Source organism: Lagopus muta, chromosome 1 (assembly GCF_023343835.1).
Source record: "Lagopus muta isolate bLagMut1 chromosome 1, bLagMut1 primary, whole genome shotgun sequence".
In the NCBI taxonomy this organism is placed as follows: domain Eukaryota; kingdom Metazoa; phylum Chordata; class Aves; order Galliformes; family Phasianidae; genus Lagopus; species Lagopus muta.
Window position 1 is genome coordinate 46265776 of NC_064433.1, and position 24625 is coordinate 46290400.

At 35.3% G+C, this 24625-nt stretch overlaps 1 protein-coding gene across 12 annotated transcripts in view; it reads right to left on the reverse strand.

The window, feature by feature from the left end:
• ANKS1B (ankyrin repeat and sterile alpha motif domain containing 1B) overlaps window positions 1-24625 on the reverse strand; it is a 402720-nt gene that overhangs the window by 266639 nt on the left and 111456 nt on the right. For all 12 annotated transcript variants that reach the window (XM_048933569.1, XM_048933568.1, XM_048933550.1 and 9 more), the window contains 2 exons: window positions 22866-23031; window positions 745-881 (listed from right to left, as the gene is read on the reverse strand). In XM_048933569.1, coding sequence (XP_048789526.1) covers window positions 745-881; window positions 22866-23031 — 303 coding nt within the window. The remainder of the gene's footprint in view (window positions 1-744; window positions 882-22865; window positions 23032-24625) is intronic.

A 24625-nucleotide genomic window follows, 5' to 3' on the forward strand; every position in this document is an offset into this window, starting at 1 on the left:
TTCAAAGACAGCTCATAGATGAGGCCCAAGATAAGCCAGAGAAATATTAAAACTTCCAAATTGAGACACATGGACAGCTTCTCTTCTACCTTAACACAAAACAAAATGCTATCACAGTGCAGTAGGGAGAATTTTTTTACACTATGATCTCACTAGGGACCATAGACTATAAAAAATGTCACCACTCTTCTGCTCCAAATGCCTACCTGACCTGCTTTTCTTAAAATACTGTACTCCTTAAAGAGCTACAAGGTGTCACCCTGATATCAATATGCTAAAGCACACTGTTTACAAATATATTAAAATGTTTATAGTTATGATGTGTGAAAGTTGAGAAATAATGCAACATAAGAAGGTAGGTAAAGTCAAGAAAGTATAAAATATATCAGATCATGTAAATAGAGAGAGAAGAAAACCTGAAAACCTAATGTACTATTAATGCTCAAAAAATAGAACATAAGCTTGGAAGAAAACCAGTAGTACATAAAAATAGAGAATGTTACATAAAGATTTAATTGTCTAATGCTAGAATAATTTACTAATAGACATGTACACTGTTGAGCTCATTCATAAAATATTCTCTATTGTACTGTTATAAAAACAGTTTCCTATGTTGTATTCTGCTTATCTATCTTTGATCTGTAAATATGTGTTTAGTGACAATATCCTCATAGAATACGTGCATCATGTTCTGCTTTTATAATGAAAAATACAACTAACAGGATGCTTATGATGATCACCTACCTGAGGACGTATAACTTTTACTATGTTTTTAAGAGCAGTGTCTGGTGATGGAGGAGAGCAGTCTGGCGTTGGACCTGTAGAGCTGTTTCTATGGCTACCAGATCCTGGTGCAGTAATTGCTACCTGAGGTGCATTATCTGCGAATAAAAATAGAATGTATGTGAAGTTACCAATACTTTATACATTTTAAAATAAAAAAATACTTTTAAAACAAAGTGTTACTCAAAACACTATTTCAACTTCCAAACACTACTGAAAAAACATAAACGTTTTTGGTAAGGAATGTACTGTACATCTGTATTTATTTTTTCAGTACATACATTTATTCCATGTTAAGTCAAAATACAGCATACAAAAATCTCCACAAATATATTACATTCGTTACTCTGAATTACTAATCATGAATCTAGGTGCTATCCTTGAAAACAGACTTTTTGATGCAATTCATGTCATTCTGGCAATTCCTAACATGTAAGACACAGTTCAACAAATTATAAAAACACATACTTGGAGCATGCCAACAGCCATCAGTCACAACTTTCCTGAACACCATGAGGAACATAACTGATTAGAGAGGATTAGTTATACAGAAACGTGCTCAGCTTCTCAGATGAAATTTACATCCTTCCTAGAGCTGCGTCCTACAATCTGACTTCCTAGCAGGATCTCATCCAGATAACCTACACCTGGCTTGGAAATATCTACATGCATGCAGGTACGTGAGGAGTAGACGTTCAGAAACATTTTGTGATGCTGTTATCATTTTAAAGCACAGTGAAGGGCCATTAAAGGGACTGAGAATGTCATTCTTACATACAGTTAGAACAGTGTGAAGTTAGTGAAAAACATTTCAGAGCATAGATATAACTTCCTAGCTGTGATGGTAACCAAGCACCAGAATGACTTAGCAGGAGGCCAAAAGCTTTGCATTATTTCATGCTTTTAGAACTGTATCATTGAAGTTATGGTTTAGTTCATATTCTGGATTTTTTCCTCTGAGACTGCATGGTCAAGGTGGTCTTTATGAGCTTGTGAGTTTACTGAGTACCTTTCTTTCTGGGTCACAAAGACACATCACCTCAATATGCTATAACACCTGCCATTTTACATTACATTGATTACATTCCAATCTCATTTGTAAGAGCCTACAGGGCGCACATTTGAAAGCCTATTTATTTGCAGTTTAGATGAACTGTCAACCCATCCTTTCACTCTGTGGGCAAATCCACTACAAAAACAGACAAACAAAAGCAGCTCCAGTGCCATGAACTAGATAATTTTTTAATAAGGATTTGACGAGAGGACACCCAAGAAGGCCTTTCTCATAGTGAGAATGAATGTTAAACAGAAGTTCTAGGGGACACCAAACAACAGATTATGGTACTGCCAAGACACACAGTGATACAGATACTATCTAAGAAGCTTAGAAATAACGTCCAGAAGGATAAATGTTCTACACGAGTCTGGCTAAGTGTACTTACTGTAGTTAGTTATTTGCTTACTGTTGTGAGAAACAAGCAGAAAGATTGATTCAGATAAACCATAGATTGATTCTGAACCTATGAAGAATAAAACCTCCCTGGTATTTTAGCTGTCTGTGGGTTTCAGTCACTGCTCTTCCACAGTGAAGCCCATGTGGCTATGCTTAAGCACGGCTGCCCTTTAGGTATTAAACACCTGAAAGCCTTTACAGTGAAGTCAGGCAATCTTGCAGTTGGGGGAAGTGTTTTAAGGATGTTTCTTTCAAAGGCCAGATAGTTATAAAAACAGATTGATATTGATGGTAATGAACAACTTTTTTTTTTTGTGCTCCTTTTCAATCTGTTTTAAGCCCTTGACAATGCTCTTTTGTTTACTCACTCTTTAAATATGCAGCAGAGGTAACAGAGGTCTTGTATGAACAAGATTTTGACTTTTTCCACAGGGATCTGAAGCTTCTTCTCAATCCTGTTCAATAACAGGTCACTAAAGGCTGGTCCTACTACGGTTCTACCTCAGAAGCATGGAATTGACTGGAAGTGAAATTCTTGGAATGAAGATTTATTGGAAGATATTCATGCGGGGAGACAGAGCTGTTAAATGTCTCTCCAGATAAAGCTGAGAAAGAAGTTCTTCAGCTACAGCGCATGCATAAATATACATAATATTCCACACTCACAAAAAAGAGTATATACAGTCTTTCCTTCATAAGGAAATAAAGTGGTGGTATAAAAAAGGATCAGGCTTTTAGAATCTTAAAAAAGAAAAATAAAAAAGTAAAAAAATAAAAATAAAAAAGAAGGCTTAACAAAAAAGCACAAGCAATATTTTTCTTTAAAATAAACATCCCAGAAGAAAAATCCAACTGCTCAATATTTCAGGCCTTCAGTTCTCCCTCAAGGGAAGAAAGCATTTGATATGTAATGGTTTCTTGTAAACAATTTCTTTATTGTGGGCAGCTGTTTATTTTCACAGTAGGATCTTCCCATTAGGCAACCAATAATGATTTACTACCCAGGCCTGTTTCATCAGGCAGAAAATATCACCATCAAGTTAGCTACTGCAATCAATTTAGGGGACTTTTCCTGTTACATATACAGCACTCATTTCATTAAGAATAAATTGAAATATATTCTCTTTTGTAATTAAATGATATAATAATTATGTTTTCATATTTTTTTTTCTTTTTTTGCTGGTGAGAAAACGAAACTTTTTTTTTTTAACTTTTTTTTTTTTTCCTTTAGGTAACCATAACTGTATCACTGGAAGTTTTAGTGCATCCTTTCATCACATAAAGAATTTACCCACCAAGTTTACCGAAGGAAGATTAACTACGCTACTGAATTTCTGACTGGTGCTATAGACTGGGCCAAAATGCTGACAGAGCTGTCATTCTCTCATAGTTTCAGCCTCAAGTTACAATAAGTGAAGAGATGTTACTGTACAAGTCAGATAACAGTAGATTCTGGGGATCATCTGGCAGTTAAATTACTGAAGTGCAGTATGTTCTAATAATATTCTTTCCTGCCTCCATCATACATGACAAACTGATACATGACAAACTGATGAAAGGAAAATACACCATTTTCACCATTTTGTTTTTCCTGTGTTCAAAAGAACCAAAATAATTTGTCAGCCTAGGTTTTGAAGGGCTATCATCAAATTTACCAAAATCTCATGGATATACTGAAAAGATGGTTATTCTTAAACTTCTCATAGGATTAGACAGGTTTCCAGATCTGAAATCTTAATACTTCTCAAGATTTAGTGCACTACTTCTCCCAGTTTCTGAAGTACATACAGAACAGGTAGCTAGTATAAACAGCAGTGGTCACACTCATGCTTCTAAGAAAAGAGATACAGCGTCTCTATCTTTTCTGATTAATCTTTTCCTTGCACAATAAAAAGATGACAATTGATGACATAATTGCTTGGAAGTTGAACATCACATTGTTCCTGCCACTATTTAAGAGAATATTTTTACATTCAAGGTACACTAATATTTCAATTGGAGATACGTCCTCTGATTGTATACAGGTGAATTGATTTCATTTACACAAAAATATGAATATTGAACAAATTCCACCAAATTCCAGAAATTCAGATCAGGCTTTTACTGGTCTATTTCTGTTATTCCATATTTCATCAATTGCTATTTTATATATTCTTTGGAAAAAAAGCCAAAACAGAAATTTCAGGGCATTGAAAAAGAAAAAGGTTGTGTAATTGGGTTTTTGAAATTCAAAGATATGAAAGTTCTTAAGTCATTTGCTGTGGGATGTTTACTTCTTACAGCATCTATTTATGAGGGTTATAAGGAAGGAAAGAAGCAGCAAGCGAAGCACCTCACAAGATCTCTTTTTCACCACATTGTCATATATAATAAAACTGTGAAAAAAGACACTTTTTGTTTTACATGTACAAGGGCTGACTGAAAGATAATACCTGCTATTTAATTACGTTGACCCATGATGTCAGCACAGATATTCGTGGTACAGCGGTGGGGGATGAGCCTTCCCACCAATATCCCATTACACTTTGTTGCTGTGTGACAGATAGCAGCAGAGGGGCAGTGTGACAAAATGGCATCTGATAAGGAAGTGCATATGAAGCAAAAGTGTGTTACTGAATTCCTCCACGAGTTAAAAAATTGCACCCGCTGACATTCATCCGTGCTTGCTGAGTGTTTCTGGAGATCAAACAGTGAATGTGAGCACAGTGGGGAGGTGGGTGGCGTGATTCAGCCAGGGGCACAGTGACATGAAAGACACGCCATGTTCTGGATGCCCATGCAAATCTGTCACACCACGACGAAATGAAGAGTGTCTCCATCAGTTCATGTTACTGAATCTGTGGATTATGACAATGGAATTGTGTACAGGGCTGTGTACTGGCTTCAAAGCATTGGAAATGAAGGTGGCAATGTTGGAATATGACTAAGTTTGTGTCAGGTGGGTCCCACAAATGCTCACAAGAACAGAAAGAGCACCATATGCAAGTTTGTCAGGACCAACAGAATTAATACGAGGCTGAAGGTGACAGTTTCCTGGATTGCATCATTATGAGTGATAAGACATGATGTCACCATTACGAGCCAGAGTCAAAATGGCAGTCCGTGAGTGGCAACACATGAATCCTCATTGAAGAAAAAGTTCAAGACACATCCCTCAGTGACTAAAGTGATGTGCACTGTCTTTTGAGATAGGAAAGGGTAATCTTTCAGGATTTACTAGAGCTCAGACAAACCATCAATTCTGATCATCATCATGACACTAATTAAACTGAAGGTGCAAACTTCCAGAGTCAAGTGAAAGAAGAAGACAACCTTTGTCTTGCAACATACCAGGCCGCATACCAGTCTGAAGGCAATGGAGCACATTGCCAGTCTTGGCTTCATTAGCACACTTTTTGAATAGCCTAGATTTGGGGCCTTCTGACTTGAGCTGATGAAAAACTGTATGGGCGACATCCTCCTTGCAATGCAACATCAAAGCAGCTGTGAAACAGTGTGTTCCCTCTGCTGGTGCAGATTTTTACGAGTGAGGCATGCATGCTCACGTTTATCACCGGCAGCATAGTGATATTGTGCTCTATCTGTTGTAGTTTCCATAGAAATAAATTGGAGGTATTACTTCTGAAGCAACTATGTAATTAGTCTTGTTCATAACAATATTTTTAATTGTGAAGGTTCATTATCATCATATGTAATAAAAAAGGTATTATATAAGAATTAACATCATAACCAATCTTTTCATAGAAATAAAAGTTGGTCTGCTGTTGCTGCCTTTACATGATTCATCTGCAATGCAGTCTCTCAGTAAAAGAATTTCTGAATAAAATAAAAAAAAAGTTCATTACATATTGTGTTATACCTGCCTATCTAGTAAGACTGATTTTGAAAGAGAAATTCGGGGCCTAATGCCAAATTTCTGAGCTCATCTATTGGTAACTAAATTGCTTTCCAATGAAATGGCAGTAATTTTTTTTTTCTCAAAACTAATCAGAAACTGAACTTCAGATTCACATGATGTGATTTCTCTAAATGCAGCTGCAATTTAGTAAAATTCCCCTTTAAATCAATGAAAACCATTTAATGCAGATTAGAATTTCGGATATACTCCATGTATAGATAAATTATAATGAAGAAATATTGGGCCAGAGGAACACAGAAACTAGAAAGAAGGAAAATTTTTTTGATGATACTGAGAAAGTATGCTTTAGCTCTGAAGTCTAGAAAGCTACCTCATGCATTTAGTTTGTATGCAAGTAAGACCAGATTAAATTGCCAAAGCAAAGTTAACAATGGAATTTCAATAGCATCAGCTCAGGTCATCCAAAAGCATTTCAAACATCAGTGAACAGTTACGTATTGACAACTGAATCAACAACCAGAACTGCATGTGACGAATCCCAACTCCATACTCCTACTAATTTAACCATTTTTTCCTAAAAGTTCTCATGCAAATGAGTTAACTTGTTTGTAGCATTACGGTAAAAGATCACTGAAAGGTTTTTTTTTGTTTTGTTTTTTTTCTCTTTTCCTGAAGTTTATTGGATAACAGGTCAACAAAGGAGATGAATGCAAGTAGTTCCTATTATCATCTTTAGTATGCTGTAAAAACAAACTCTGAAGTTGCGACAATGGAGGTTCAGGCTGGATATCAGGAAAAGCTTCTTCACCAAGATGGGGGTCAGGCACTGGAACAGCCTCCCCAGGGAAGTGGTCATAGCAATAAGCTTGCCAGAGATCAAAAAGCACCTGGACACTGCTTTTAGCCATGTAGTCCGATTTTGGGGTTGTACTCTGCAGAGCCAGAAGTCAAACTCAATGATCATTATGGGTTATCATTATCACTATTATGGTGTCAGACAAAATCACAAAGATATTATCTGTTTAACTGAAACTGTCAAGAAAGCATGCATTGGGAATTTTGCCTTTTACTGTGTTGTACGATATCAGTAGTCAATTAGTGGATAACTGACTTCTGTCACATGTATGTTAAACACAGAAAAATGCCTTTATGGATAGGAATAGACCATACCACCACAGTTCAACATAACTGTTTCACCTAAAATTCCACCCCACTATCAAGGCACTGTGAGGAAAAACTGCTCCATATTAACTATTAGGCAGATACCAATATACCAGTACCAACTAGAACAACTCCCATATTCCAGAAATATGCTTATAATTAGATTTCTACTGAGAAATAAATCTTCACAATGGAACACACACTTAATCAGTAGTCTTCCACTGTCACTGAAGAATCTAGAACTACATGATATGCTACACATCTAACGATTTATATACATATGTACACATATACTTACTAAATTCTGAAACTCCTGAAGATTTACATCTTTATACATCTAAATACAAACAAAATAACATGCAAAGCTTAATCAATGTGACCTTTTATTAGCTCTAGAATGTAATGCTCAGGGCCTGGATAAACTTTTACACTGGCACTCCAGGAGAAAGAAAGGGGTGGAAAATGAATGTGCACATGCACACATAAAGACAGATGCATTGCCACACATATCTAATGACAACAACCTCAAAGGCTAATTGAGCCACTGAGACTATAACTTCATTTTATTCCCCAAGCACTACATAGTTTAGATGACTCCATATACTTCTCCAAAAGTAGGTGGGCCAATACCCCATGCCTGTTTTGGATACTGTAGCATTGGGCAATAAAACAAACAGCTTTGTGCTTCAAATGGCTTGATGTTGTAAGGGATCAAAATGGTTTTTAGTGTGATCTCAGGACAGATCTAAGTTTGATCTGCTGCAGCAGATTCAGTTTGCTGACCTATTAGAAAACCACTAGAAAACCATTTATGAAATCCAGTCTACGATCTTTAATCTGTCTTTTGAAAACATACAGCAGGCAACTGTTGGAAATGTTGGAATGCTTTTGTCTATATAAGTTATAGCTCTTCTAAACAGCAATGGATGCATAAAGCTCTGAAAAGAAACAGATAAATCATCTTTCTCAGACAGAAATCAGCCATAAATTCAAAAGAAATCTTGGAAGATTATAAAAGGAGATAAATGGGCAATTATACTGTTTGTGTATGGTCAGTCACTGGTAGACAAATTTAAGTGTCTCCCTGCAGAGGTAACAGCCACCAGTTCATTGACTAGTTGAGAATTAAACAACATCCTGCTTGTTATGGATACAAGAGAGAGATTTTAGTGTTCTTCAGTAATGGTATCTCTTCTAAATCGGAAATATCATCGAGTTTAAAGAAAATCATAACCTGAATGAAAGAACACTTGTCAGTTACAAACTCACTGGAGTGACAGACAAAGCAGTATTTTCTCTTTCCAGCAATAATCAAAGATAAGGAGGCTTTATCAGGAATATAGAAACATACAGGGGAGAAGACTAAGAAATTTGCCCAGATAATGCCTCAAGGAAACTTTCCTACTGTTGCTAAGCTTTCTCTAACAGAAAGAAAGAAATCCAGGCTTACTTCATGAATCACCTGCACCTCATTCTGTGGGATTAAACAGAATTTGGTCACAGTGCTCTTACTGAGTCTTTACAAAGGGCTCACTAACACTCAGTTAACGCACTCTAGGGAACAACAAGGAGAGCCGGCCCATTGCCCTAGAACATGTCCATAGATAGATTTCAGTGCCGGTCCTAGAACAACATATCTCAATATTCTGCATGAATTCAGCACTACTTAGGCTCTGCTCATTCTTGTGGGACAATCTGGGCTGCTGGGTTCCACCAGCAGTAAATATACAAAGCAGGAACCTACAAGAAGAAGTAGGAAGAAATTAACAGACTGAAAACTGAGAAGAATAAGACATGAAATAGTAGGAATTTCCCTGTTTGATACAAAGCTGCCACATATAATATTTCTTGAATTACGTGAGATAAAAATGTAATGTCTCCTACAAGATCCAGGCCTACTGCAGCGATCCACAGGAATTATAATAAGGTAAATTAAGCCAGGCTGCAGTTCAAGGAGAAAACCTGGAAAAAATTTAGCAAATCTACTATTTTATCAGAAGAAGAAAGACATGCATGTTCTAAAGTCCCCCAATTGAGGAACTAAGCAATTTCCAATAGTACAGTATTTAACTTTAAAATTGTTCTAACTTGATTACAGCCCCAAAGGAATTTGCTTCTAGATAACTATTTAATATGGGACAAATCTAGGAATTACAGATAAGGACGAGCATGTATTTCAGGATTTCAAGGAATGAACAATGTGGAAAAATTTCAAAAGAGCAGATGGAATATGGAACAATAGAGTCAGTAGGTAGCTAAACTGGATGCATACAGAGAACAGTTGGACTGGGCTGTTTGAATTTGCTCTTTTGAATTTGCTTTGTTTCCTGAACACTTAAACCTGAATAACCATTGTTCTGAGCAGGATTGTAAATACATATCTGCAACTGTCTTGTTGAAAGCACTTGAAGCTATAACTGGTCCAATCTTGGATGTGGCAGCTATTTCAGGATAGTGTTTGGAATTAATTACCAGTGAAGTGCATTCCAGTGGCAACAGGGAGTCTGCTTAGTTGTTTCTGTATCATCCGCAAGAGCTGGGTATGACTATCGTCAACTTCTTATTTCCTCTAATCACCCACCTGCACAAATAGATTTTGGAACTGCTTCAAGCTTCTATAACTCTTGTAATACCAGGCAACTGTCTGGAAAAATATCTCTCATTAAATGCTAATGAGAGATGATGGGTGACTTCCACCATTTCCTGAGTAATCTTTTGAGATTGCCTCTGCAAGCTGTTGATGTCTAATTGAGCATTCAAAAACAATGCTACACAGTCGTCATATACTTTTTTTTCTGAAATGTTGTTGTTCTTGGCTGCTTTCACATGTTTAAAAGGTTCACAGTGAAATGCTGCAAGGCTTAAGAAAGATGTTTACTAGATGTCCATATTTGTTTCTTCTCAGCATGTAGTCTTGTTTCTGGAAGTTTAGTGGAAACCACAGGGCATGGATTTGTTTTATTTGTTCCAACATTCATTAAAAGACCAGTGGTCTTGTAAAACAAAACATCCTCGTACCCCCAGATAATTATACATAACAGGAATCTTCAAGCTCATTTTTAAATGTATGTCATCAGTGAGATGCCACTGAATGCTACTGCATGGATGCCTCATTATTTCACAAGGCTTGTTCTATAATCCAAAGAGAACATCAGAACTGCCATGCAGACATGGCATTTTACTACTGCAAACACTATAGCTGCATTAGGCTACATTTTCAAATTATCCCAAAATATAAACTGGAAATGTGATCAGAGTTAGTGCTCTCAAACCACTTAAATAATACTGATGATAGCAATACTCCCCAGGGATCAAGTTCAATTAATAAATAATTTAATCAGCCCTGAAGATAAGCTGACTTACATGCATCTATCTTTAATTGCAGGGAAATGTAATGTATAGACAAAATTATATTTTTATAAGCTTCATCTCTTCTGAAGTATCAATTAGTAAAGCTCTCTAATAAAACATTGAAGTAACCAAGATAAGAAAACGTGTGAAGGCCAAAAAGCTAGGATTATATTTTTAAATGCCCAAATATTCATATCCAAAGTTTGTAAATTTTTGAATGACTCTCACTCACTCTGGGACTTTCTCTCACTCTCACTTTGGCTCAACTCACACTCTGAAAATCTTACATTTTTGTATGTCATATATATCTAAAGTATTTAGTTTCCTAAGAAATGTATATTTTATCCACCATAAGATAAGTGATTAAGATGGCTAAGTAGAAAGAAGCTTTCTATTCAGCAGGTAGTGTGCACTAGTGCTACTTAGCCAGATTTCCTACTTATTCTGGCTCTCATATCTAATTCTTACATGATGACAGGCAAGTGTTTAGGCAAAACCAAAAGCAGAATTCACCGAATTCCTGACAGTTTTACTGTCTGAACTTCTAACCAACATAACTTACTCAATTCTCATTATTCCATGAGAATATAGAATCACAGAATCATAGAATGGTTTGGGTCAGAAGATGATCTAGTTCCAACGTCCCTGCTGTAGGTAGGGACACCTCCCAGTAGACTCAGTTGCTCAAAGCCCCATCCAGTCTGGCCTTGAATGCCGCCAGGGAGACGGCATCCACAACCTTGCTGGGCAATGTGAGTATCAAGTTCATTCCAAAGTGTGTTTACAAGGCTGATATCTAGCAATATGGACGAGCAGTGGAAAAAGCATATTGCTTAGTGTTCACAAGGGCTTCACAAGGCATTCAATACTTTTAAGAAATTCATCACTGGCAGATCCTTGTTAAAGTTATAACAGGTTGGATAAGAAAAACTGGAAAACACAGAATTTATCAGAAAAAAATTATTTCTTGCTTGCTTGCAAAAAATAGGCACAGAATTTTATCATTATCTTTCATCACAATGTAGGACAGAAAAAAATGTTGAAAAATAATAGAATTGCTCTGAGCGAGAAATTTAGCTTCAGGTCCAGTACTGCTGGTAAGAAACTGATTTTACTTGTACTAAATGATTTAAATATCTTCAGCAGAGAGGGAGTCATATCTGAAGGGATTAGCAGGAGCAACAGTGGAAGGAGTATTTTTACTAACAGCTGATTTTACTATCCTCATCCAGAAAAGATGATACTGTGTACAATGATATACTGTAATGGATAAAGAATATGAAGCCTTATCCTGGAGCAGAAACATATGAAGCGATCCTTCTGGAGACTTTTTCTCCTTTTTGAAAACAATAAAGCAACCAAGTGTGAAAACATTCTTTCTTATGTGTTCTTTCAAATCTGAAGTGTTTGAAGGTATACTGAGAAAAAAGGGAAAGACTATTTTGATATCCTGTCTGCAGGAGGAAATGATTCTATCACCAGCTGCCAGTAAAGATATGCTGTTAACTATACATATGTGGATTGGCAATGTCCCATCCTAGTTTGACATATAGCAATATCCTACATTTCTTGCACACTTCAAGTTTATTTTTTGAGATGGCCTGTACGAAAATGAAAATGGTATAAAAAATAAAAATGAAATCTCTGCAAAGTAATAGAAACTTTTTGGCAGCAAGCTACATACTGCTATCAGGACTAGCAGATGCAGAAAGGGAGATAGAAGCAGTGAAAATGATAATAAATATTTTCTGTTTTTAACTTAATGTAAAATAAAAACAGGAGGAAAAATCTCTTTTTTTTTTTTTCCAGAATGAAACACTGACTACCTTCACTAGGAATTCATGTTTTTCTATTTTTTATCATCTCTGACACTGAACAAAACAAATAAATCTGTCCATTACGTACAAAAATGGTTTGTTTTAGTAATTACTTAATATTTTCATAAATATTGTTATTTTAACAACATTTAGGAAGGTATGCCAAGAGTTTTGCTTTCCAGATACAGTGTAGTAGAAAAGTTTGCTTTAAAATTCGTAAAACATATCAGAGATCTCAATATCTGTTAGCAAAGCCATCAAAATGACATATGAATACAGTGCATAGCTAGTTCCAAATCTTTTGACAAATTACTTTCACCAGTTCCAAATCTTTTGACAAATTACTTTCACCATATAAAAACTGACTGATCAAAACTGATTTTCCTGGGAAAATGTATCATTTTCATGATATTTTCATCAGAAATTATTCTTGGATTGGGACAGAACTCCTGGCGTTTGCTTGCAAAAAGGATTAATGGGAAAAAAAAAACCAGCAAAGACTGTAAGGTAGCTATCACAGAAACCTACCTTTTGATTATTTAGATCTCAGGTCTTATGGGAGCTCAACCTTGTTCTTGAAGAGGGGAAGGGATTGAATTAATATATCCTGGCCTGATGTGGTGTTGGAATGCAGCTAGGATGGAAATATGCCCAATGCTGAAAAACATTCTTACATGCTAGGGTACAGATTGAGCCATTCACATAATAGCCTGGTACCTAATGTTCCCCCACATCCTCTTTTATATAGGCCACAGAAATAGCAGAGATCACTCAAGCCATCAGATCTAATCTCTAAACTGTAGGCAATTATATAATTGTGCTTCAAGGCACCTGTAGTCTATGTATCTTCTATTCCCCATTCATAGCAAGTCACAAAGCACTGTCCAGTAAGCTGTATTCAACTTACAAACTTCAATAGAAAGTATCCAAAAAGCCTGAAAAAGTACAAGAAGAGCAGGAGAGAACAGGAGCATTTTTAATGTCATAACTTTCTGCAACAGTCGAGAATGCCTGGATGATAAGATATGCATACTATAGTGACTAATGATTAGTTTTTTAGAGTTTAACAGCTTTACTGGAGACACTGAGAGCGAAAGAGTGGAGAAATTCATCTGTAGCAGAAGTCAGCTGAGCTGTTTGTGTGATTCAAGATGTGCCTGTACTGCATTTCCTGTTTCTGAAAAAACAAGTTTAGCTTTTTTTTTTTTAAATTGAACTTCATGACATTGTAGATGTAAGCCCACTGTTTATTGAAGATTGGATCTCTCAAATTTTAGGACTCAGGTTCATCCTAATGCAAAACAGGAGAACACGCAAACTCTTGAGGTTAACATAATAAAAAATACGAAGTATAAGATAGCAGCTTCCTTTCAGCTTCTAAACTGAATAAGATTCAATCTGACAAGGTTTTTAAAACTGAGTAAATTCAATTTGAAAAGGTTTGTAGAAAATTAAATTAAAGGCTTGTAGGAAATCAGAGGTGCACCAGGTGACATATAATATGAGCTAAATGCCTACTGAAGATCTCCATGCAGTATTAAACCCATTACAGAAGCTCATATTTCCCTAGAACATGCCAGATGCACATAAGATGAAAACAATTTAAATGAGAAATATGAAGTTTTGCTATTACCACTAGTGTTAGCAATTTAGTAAGTTTTATAGCATTATTTCTCCTCACATATCTGTTAAATCGGTATTATTCATACAGTTACTTGTATTTGTTCAATTACAGAATAATCTAAAGAGCATTTTGAAGTGTAGGATTACTTCAGAGAATGGAATATGTTCTATATGTCTATGCATATGTTGTCCCTGACTCAAACCTACTTGCAAAAAATGCTGGAACTAATAGCCACTTAATAAAGAAAACATTTGAATCGTGATGAATAATATTTGCATACAGGTTTAAAATGCAGAGTACTTCAAATTAATTGTGTTCCTTTGAATTATTGCCTTGATTTGAAAAAATGGTTTTGTCTGACAGCATGCAATCAAGTGTATAATGAGATCGTTCTAGTTGGCAATCACACCAGGATGGATGGAGCTCAGTGTTGGTCAGTACATACTTTGTTGAGGAATACTTTCAGCTCTCATTTAAAAAATTGTCCAAAACTCCTGTGAAAGCTAAATTTTTTTTCATCTGTACTTCAAAGAATAATGATAAAAAGAAATGAATCATGAGAAAATGCTCAGCATATGTCAAGCAGCAGCCTTTTTCTCTCATTTGCAGAAAAAATGTACACTAGTCCTTTGGAAAGTGAAACTGTATGGACATATTGGACAGGTGGAGACCTATATGTAATATGACAATGAACTGTTCATGTGGTATCAGTCATCCCCATGAGCTTAACTTCAGAAACGACAGAGTATTTTTAATAACATTCTATTGTAAGGATGTTATCAGAGATGTTATCCAGAGGAGAATATGATGGAAGCAATTATCTTAATTATATACTAAAAACCTCTTAGAAGGATGATAAGGCTGTAAAGGAACCTGGAATATGTAAGAATTAAAGTGGCTTAATTCAGCTTCCTGTGCATATGCATTCTGAAGAAGTCTTTAATTATGATTATAATGCCTTTTTTTCCCCCACAAAAACCTCTGCTTCATCAGGGACATAAGTGGGGGAAATGGACACTGCAGCAAACCAACTTGCATACATTACTCCATAAAAGTGGAAGAGAAATGATATTACTTTTTTTAAAAAAGCACAGAAATGTGAAATATTTTCCTTAAGTATCAAACAACTCATGTGAAAATATGTTTCCATTCAAAGGGAATGATGAATGAGAGCTACTAATGCTAAATTTCTTTTGTTCAACAGATCTATCTAATTTATATCTAAAAGTTTATAAAGATCTGGTAGGAAGTATGCACAAATGGTGCTGTTTCTTAATAGGATTTGGATACTGGTAATGTTTGAGAAGATTAAAAGGAAACTAATGAAAGAAGCTTAGTAGTTACAGGCTTTCAACCCAGTATCAGGAATACAGAATAGATTATATGGACCACCATTAATAACAAATAAAAGGGGCATAGATCATGCAAATTAGCATAGCTTCAGAGAAACCCTACCCTGTTAACTAACCTGCTTTTTAAATGAAATTATGTTTGTTTAATATAAGTAAATAGAATTAGTCTGACATTTCCTTTCTAATACGTTTGGTTTAATATTACATTTGGATTATTAAAGTTTAGTAATGTGGTCTATGTTTGCAAATTAGGTAATTAGAAAAAGTTAGTACTGGTTGCAGAAGTATATGCTTGAGAAGCACTTATGGTATATCAAACGCACTTGCTCTTACTTTTCAATCTACTCACATTGAAAAAGAAAAGAAAAGTAACACTTTTATCTATCTTTAATGGAAGGGTCAACAAATCTCTCTAAACTTCATTGATCTTAATTTTTAACACAGTGTTTTGAAGCTAAGAGTCTCTCACTTGAGTGGTGGGGAAATTTTCCCTATTGTCTAGTAAGGAAATTCTATGAAAACAGAAGTTTGCCCACATACAAAACTGCTCTAATGTTTAAAACATATAGTAACAAAGGAAATGATGTGTAGAGAAACCTTTGGCTGTATCTGGTGAATTGGAAGACTGCTTAGAGTGGGTGTAGACAGGGGATAGAAAACTTTTGAAATATGTTACTATTCTATTTCTATTGGATATTTTATTAATACATCTACAACTTGACTTACACCCTACAGAAACAAATTTAATTTTTCACTTAATCACATTGACGACATAAGAATTAACTTCTCAGAGAAAGAATTCTCAGGCTGTCTCACTCACCTACCAAAAATTACCCAGGAGTAAAATGGGTCACAGCTTTCACATACTGTCAGAATGCAATTTCAGTGAAGTGAGCAACTGGGCAGAAATCAGAGATGCATACCACACTGGTGTCACCTCTGCATGGTTCTTGTTCATCACTGCCGAAAATGCATAGCTAATGGTGGTGACTATGTTGAAAAATAGTGTGCTGTAGGTGAGAATGTGCTGTCAAATACTGTCATTGTGCTCTGCATGTGCTGTAGTTTCCATGGAAATAAATAGAAGGCATTACTTTCAGAGTGACCTGTGTAGACATCAACACAGGACCAGAAATACAGATGAACTTTGATTCTTTAAAAGATGTAGTAGTAAAAAAGTGAATATGAACCAACCTAACAGTACTCCAAGGATTATGATAAGAAAAACATAAGAGAATACAACAGTGTTATTAGGATGAAACGGAACTCCTGAGCTGACTGAATTTTGAGGATTTTTATTTAGAGAAAATAAAAAGTACTAATATCAATTGGTTGTTTATGCAAACAAAAATATCATGAATATCATGAAAGATAGAAGAAAACCAGTGCTTGCCAGAAAGCGTTTCAAAAAAAGAAGCTTGTAATTCCATGAAGGCCACAACAAAATTCTACTCTAATGTAACATCATTTAGTTGCATCCATCTCTCTTTCTCTTGAGTAAATACAGAACTTCTTGTATCCTGAAAAAGTTAGGCAGAAGATATCGATACTACTGTTTTATATCCAAACACAAACAGGCTAAAAAAATCTTTCTAACTTCAGAATAACTCTCTCAAAGTAAATGTAGATGATTTAAGATGAAGAATGTAATTCAGTAATTGAATTTGCATCTTTGTGGCATTATAAAAATATTGTAATTATATTTTCTGAAAGCATGAAAACATATTTGCATGGCTGAAAAAAAATGGATTATAAAAGAATTATCATATATTTTGTTCTTCAATCGGCACTCTCTAACATTTACTAAATTGTCATGTGAAATTAACTGCAAACATATGCTGATGCATTAGATGAAAATGCTTTGGATCAGAAGTGGGCACTCTATACTGTGGCTGTAGAAATGACAAATACAAAATGTGTCATCACGGAAAGTCAGGAGAAGGTTAGTACAGTTTTCAAGACACTGCGTTCTAGTAAAAATTTACATCTTGAAGCTCTGAATGTGATCTTTATATTTTCATAAATTAATCTGTTAAATAAATTGAGAAGTTCTGTACTACAGCCAAATTCTCTCCATATGGCTCAGATACAGGTTAAATGAAGAAAAATAAGAGTAGAGAAAAGGTATATGCAGATCTTACACTATGGTTGGGCATTAAATGCTACTATGAATAAGTCAGTGACTCAAAAATACAGCTTATGAAAATTTCTCATAATTTTCAATTTTCACTTTTAAAGCAAATTTGACTAATAATTGGCTAAAACAGGAAAACTATTTTTTTTTTCAAATATAACATTTCATTATTAAAAAGTATCTTTTTTTTTTTTTTGGTTCATCTGTTTCTGATCTTTTTATAACTCTTATAGCTTCACTTTCCTATTCTTACCCAAAGAAAAGGAGGGTTATGAGGACACAGCATGTAGAAATTATCATCCAGATTTCAACAGAAGTCAATACTGTAAACACATATATATGGATAGAAGCAAGGCAAAACAACATAAATATTCTTTGATATACAGAGAACATCCATAGAAGACCTCACACAACACTTTTACCACCAATTGGAGTCCTCTAGAGTGCACCTGTAGACATGCATGTGTCAGATTAGGCAAAATTTCACAGAATTTAGCTACTTTCAGATAGCTCTAGGCCAACTTTTACATGCCACAGTTACTCTGATTCATACGAGACTGTCGTCCTTATCATGCTCTTCCCCCTACAAAGCTAAAACGATCTTTATCATTGAGAGTATTTATCCTGATAGACAGTAATCATGTGTTTATGCGTACTGTGCTCTGCTATCTCTGGTTTTAAAAGCATATTTAAATGAAAGACAGGTCTAATAGCAACCATTCTGCTCGAGGTAATTTGGGTAAGTGGACTTAAAAAAGGTTAGTGCATGATCTTTTAGATCCATTAATTTCAAAGTTATGATGTATGGATGACTCATGTTAGTCCCTTTAATTGCCATTCCATAGAACAGACTGAACGGCAAGCAGGCGATTTTACACATTTCTCAGTAGAAAGGTTGCTTCCTATGGCCACTTTGTACTGGCTGCCATGCAGCTAGAAAATAACTGTGTAAAAGTGAAGGCATACATTACACAAGAAAGGATGTGTTTGTTAAGTCTAATTCTGGAGAACTGAAAGGTCCACATAGTCAGAACAGGTGCTGTGAAGATTTGTTGCTGAACGAATCAGTACCGATGACCTGACAAACATCAATTTTCCAAGCCAAGGATTTGATGACTTAGAAAACTGTGTAGAAGATTCCTATTTTAATTTTTATAACAGTGCTATCACACCCAGGGTATTTTCTCATTCAGGTTTCTGAAGAGTAGTCCCCTAGCTATCTGTATGAATTTGCTGATACTGTTATACAGCAAATGCAAGAATGAAAGCAGAGGTGAGCAGACACACTGGCTGCAGATTTTCAGATTCACCATAGTGGCAGGAGGGGGAAGTCAGACTGAGAAAGCAAAAAGAAACCCTTATGTTACAGTAAATGGGACAGCCTGGGGACAGTTAATACATTGTGACAATTCAATGATGAGAATTGGTTTATGAGACTATAAGCATAAGACGCCATTAATTACAGATTTATTATTGCATATTATTTATTATTGCATGGTCCATCTTACAAACTACTGGCATTTAAGTGCAAACCAAGTAATTTTCCTAAGTATCACAAACATCATGACTGACAACAGCAAGATTTCTCCGAAATACATTGAGATGGGTAGATGACCAGAATAGCCTTTATGAATTCACTTCCTTTCTGTTTCAGCTCCTTGCCTTGTGTTTGCCTGCTGCAGGCTAGTCTCTCTCACATCTAAGGACATTTTCATCCCCTTGACAGAAGCCCTATCTTAGATGCAACTGGGTAGGGATGTACCAGAGCTATCTTTAAAACTGCTGACTGGGGAACCCTTGACGATGCAGAGGCTGAGAGCTCAGCATAAATGAAGCACCTAAGTATTTAACTTATTTCTCAAGTGGATTTCACAACCCACACTGAGTTCTGCATTGCTGCAGCTGAACTATTTCCGGAGTTAAAGACGGCTCAGTAAGGCCTGCTCAACTTGCAGCTTCTGTTAGGTATCTGGTAAAAGTAGGTCCCTGAACTAGAACTCCCTCATCCGAGGAAGGTTTTCATGCAGTATACAGATAGTAATGTCTTTTTCCAACTTCAAAAAAAAAAAAAAAAAAAAGTGTGAAAATTCCTCTCTATTTCAAAATGATACTCAATGAGACCTAAGAATGATTTAAGTAGTACTGAATATCAGTCATTATTATTACCAATTTAGCACATAGATTGCCACTCAGACTCTTGGGGACCTTCTGGAGTAAAAATTGCAGAGGCAGACTGGAAGAGATTTGAACATGTATGGTCACACTTAATCCAGTGAAAAAATTACTTTTTTTTTTTTTCCTTTTTAAATGTAGCCCATATTTCATTTCATCCTATATTTCTGCTAAACAAAATGGGTATGACACTGAGAGGCTTAGGGATAGAGGATGATATAGCATCAAGGGTATAAGTTAAGGCTATAAGTCTTCCACAGCACAAGTCCAAATACAGCATGGCCTGACTGATAAAAAAAAAAACAATACTGCATTCATGAGGATACTTGATGAAGTCTACTTTTGCATTAGAATTATCCAGTGCCCTGAGATTCAGACATTTATTAAGATTTTACACCTATCCAAGATGATGAATTTGTGGCTAATAGTTCAAAAAAATTAATTACATCTATAAGATCAAAAGGGCAATATTAACGTGTACCTTATGAACTAATAAAATTTTATGGTTATTTTTCAAAGTTAAATATTCCCTGTGCAATTTTTTTTTCCTCTACAAATTAGAATGAGTGGTAGAAATGTCTAGTTTAAGAACTGCTGATACTGCTCAGGAATAGCTTCACAAAAATATTAGTAAGATTGATCTGTGAATTCAATTTATTCTGTGAAGCTGATTTTTTGAGATCTATTTGCAAAATCTTAAATGCAAATTTGTATTTTACTTAGCAGAAAAAAATGTGTCAAAGTTCGATGCTTCAGATTATTCCTATCAAGTCTTAAGTGCTTAAAAGTAGAGAAACTGGCAGAGATTCTATCACAAACAGCGAACCTTGTTCTATCAATCTACCGCAGAAACAGAGAAACAGCTCTACATGAACTCAAACACATGGGCAGTCTTTTTTTTTTTCTCTCTTAAACAGTCCTAATGTGAAGCCATTGTTTTAGCTGTCAGCATAAACCAAAAATTAAACTCTTCTTACTAAAGTAAACCTAATTTATGGCAAGCAATCATACAGAAAATGCAGGATTTCAGAAATGGAAGTAACAAACCATTTCTTTTCTCTCCTGTTTTATTCTCTACACCTAACAATCATTTGCCATTTGGTCCATGGAGTGCTATTCTCTGCTAGTTCAGGAATAACACTCAGGAAATTTAAAATAATATAAAGAACTACAGACCAGTCTCTCATTTTCCCCAGAAGATCAGAGAAAGTAGATTGCTGGTAAATTGACTACTCCCAGCCTGTCAGGAGTTTACTGGCAGGGCAGATAATAGTTACAACATGCAGCTCTGCAGCTAGAAAGGCCAGCCAGAATGACCTTTCCTCTCAGTAAAGCGAAGAAGAACTCAATGACTGAGTTCAGCCAGTCACACTTACACTGGCAAGAGGTAGTAATGCCCCAGACAGTGGGGAGAGTTCATCAGAGCATCCACACCCCTGGGGAAAGGAGACTGACAGATGCAATTTCATGTTCAAAAATGCTGCCTCATGCTCTAAAATGAACATGTGACATAGTACAGCAGTTTGGGAAAAAAAAAAAAGAGCATTATCGAAGTCAGCAACTCTCAGTGAGACAAAAATAGGGAAATTCAGGGGAAAAAAAGGAATGCAAATTAGATCCTTGTTTTAAATGAGTGATCTCTGTAATCATAATACATAATTTATTCAAGCAATAAATGTGCATGAACTAAAGTGGCAGGCTGACATTCACAAACGATTATGCATATTATTAAATAACTTAAAACTGTGAGTGATACGGGTGATTTCACTTAGGTCATCTCTAGTGTAAGATAACAGCCAACATGATTACAGATACAATTTACAAGCCATGCCAATTAGATAATTACTGTATTTATAGCTTAAAATAAAATCACATTTTGGGACCTGCTCACCTATACAGCCAAATGTTCTTCCAAATAAAATGCCATGGAAAAAATCATAAAGGTATATGAGAACATGAAGACAGAAAGAATTACTGTACATTTTTACTGTTAGCTTGACCCTGTTAGATATTACAGAGGTGATGGGTGCCCTCACAACTTCTTTGATTATTCTCTGGGCATCTGACACAATTTATTTTTAACCATACACACATATTTTCATATTATGGTCTAAAAATGTCCCTTTTTTGCATCTGGTTTTTATTTTGATTTTAATGCACTTATTATGTCTTTGAAAAATGTCTGTGTTCACCAGACAGCACATTTCTAAAGCCTGGTGTTTTAACTAATGAAAATTTCTATCAGCATTTTTTCATGCTAATTACAGTGGAAAGCTCTGCAGTCAAGCCCCTTTACTATGGAAGAAGATAATGAATGCCCTCAGCCAATTTATGGCGCTGTGGCAATGTATAGCAATCTTCCCATCACAGTAAGTATGTTTATTGTAATTAATCTAGCACTGAAGTCTCAAAAACAAGGATAATCTGACATTTTCTTTCTATACTGATTGACAAATGATAACATTGTTAAGGACTGTTCTGTACAATCTGCTAATTTTTTATATAATGAAAGCCAAAAAAATCAGCAAAGCAAAGTTTCAGTTACATGAGTAGTCATACTGATGTTTGGGTCAGATTCTAGTCTGTTTGGTGCACATATTGTATAAGGATGTTATCCCATTCCATGCTACCTCTGCGATCACTGTTCGTAACACAGATCCCCTCAAGCCTGTTACTGCGCAAGAGTTTCAGTTTCAGTATCATTTAGTATTTCTATCAATTCTTTTTCAGTGTTTCGTTTTCCAAAAGGGAGCAGATCTCCCCTTATGTAACATGGAATCATGGAGTACTTTAAGTTTTGAAGTACTTGTATAATGTTTTTGACAAGAGATTCACTAAGAAACAGAAATTAAGTTGGTAAATAGCTTACTGCATATGACTGGGCTTAAAGAAACTCTATTTTTAATATTTTTTTTTGCCATCTTTGTCTATTTATCTATAAAATTATTTAAACCTCTGCTTTATCTTCTCTCCTACAGAATTTTGATATTAATCTTCATTCCGATATTAAGCTTTTATGGTTGTTTGATGAAAGCTATAATCACGCTGAGATAAGTAAGTACGGTATTTTATTCTTAAAAACATAAACAGGTGACATCCTATGCCTACTGCATTACACTTACACCAAAGACTAGGTAAAAAAATTATTTGGTGAGTTACCTGGTCTTGAGGAAGATACTCTTGCTATCTCTAGAGAACAAGGCTTTTTGGTCACTGCTATGTCTATCAAATCACAAAGACTGCTGTCATTTTCTGAAGGAACTGCATCCAGAGGTACAGAGGGTATACCTTCCAATGCATAACCTCTCTTCTTTGAATAAGATTCCTGAAATGCAAAAGAATAATTAGGTAAGAGAGAGATTTATCTGGTGACAGGAAAAGAACCAGGTTCGGTAACTGGTTAGCAGGGCTTGCAACAAGTTAAATGTCACATTCTGCTGAAATGCAAATTTTAACAGACTGGAATGATTATTTGCATGCTTGAACAATGATAACATTTCTTTTTGCTTGTTTAAATATTATTTTATTGGTAACAAAGCATATTTGTTATGTATATGTAAAGAAATACCTTTATTCACAAAAAGCAGTATTTTGATGGCAAAATCCCAGGATGTAACAATGAATTACTTCTGTATACTTGAATGAGCAGCAATAACGACACAAAGCCTCTTAACATTTATACATAGAAAGTATCCCCACCATCAGGAAATGTTGAGGAAGGGAGAAAAAGGCATTAGCCAGAAGTTTTAGTGGTATATTGAACTGCCCCATCAAGCAGACTGTCTGTGCTTCAGAACATTAAGAATATACTATCAAGTCTCAACAGCATTACTGGACTAGTGACTTTTTTTTTTATCACAGAAGAAAGGAATTGTATAGACAAAGATACAATCCTAAATATATAGGGCATATGGATTGCTGGAAATGTCAAGGACTGTACATAAATAAAGTATGATACAGTAAAATAGATATATAAAAGAGGAGGGGTTACTGGGAAAATGGTTGGAATGTAAGCCACTGACAAATTAATTCTTATGAACTCTCTCCATAAAAAAGTAAATGTGACAATAGTACACCAAGCAGAACTTTGAGTCAAAATAAAGTTAATAATTAAATCATCTAGAACTCTATCAAATGAAAACTAACTGAAGATGTTAAACGTTAATTAAAAAGAGTACAAGTAGCAAAAAGGAGAAACAGAAAGATCTCGCTGCTGGAAGAAAGCAACATACTCCTCTGGTTGCTGTAACGTGACATGCTCTTCATTTTGTAGGCACTGAACATACTCAAGAAATTTTTAAGCTTTTAACCAATCCATGTTAAATGTTAGCAGATTACATAAAATCATCTTAAAGTATCAGGCATCAGGTAATGTGATTTAATTTTCTAAGACTGAAAGCTGCAGCAATCTTCTCAATAATATCAGTTCTGTTGTCTCACCTCACCCACTGCAACATGCAGGAATTCTACAATAATTCTACTACATATGACCTAGATATTTCATCTCTACCAAAAAATCTCTTAAGGAAATACAATTCCATTATAGCCGAGTAATCTTCTGAAATCAAGGTAATCTGATCTATCTCTAATTTTAAAAAATTAGAGATAATTCAATCTCAAATTTCTGTAAAAAGTTGAAGATGACAAATATAACTGAGTACCCACTATCAGGAACTAAGAATTAGTTCTTATTTGAAATTAAAATTTATAAAACTAATACACTATGCTGAGTACACTCAAATAAGTATTTAGTTGATAAGATAAAGATGTATATTCGACAGAATGAAAAGAAAAAGAGAAAGGTTGAAAGTGTGTGAGTCATTGTGAAAGTATAAGAGCTGTCCATCCTATTACAATATAAATTAGATTATAATATAATGAACAGCAATATGAGGCTCAAGTTGCAGACAACATGCCAG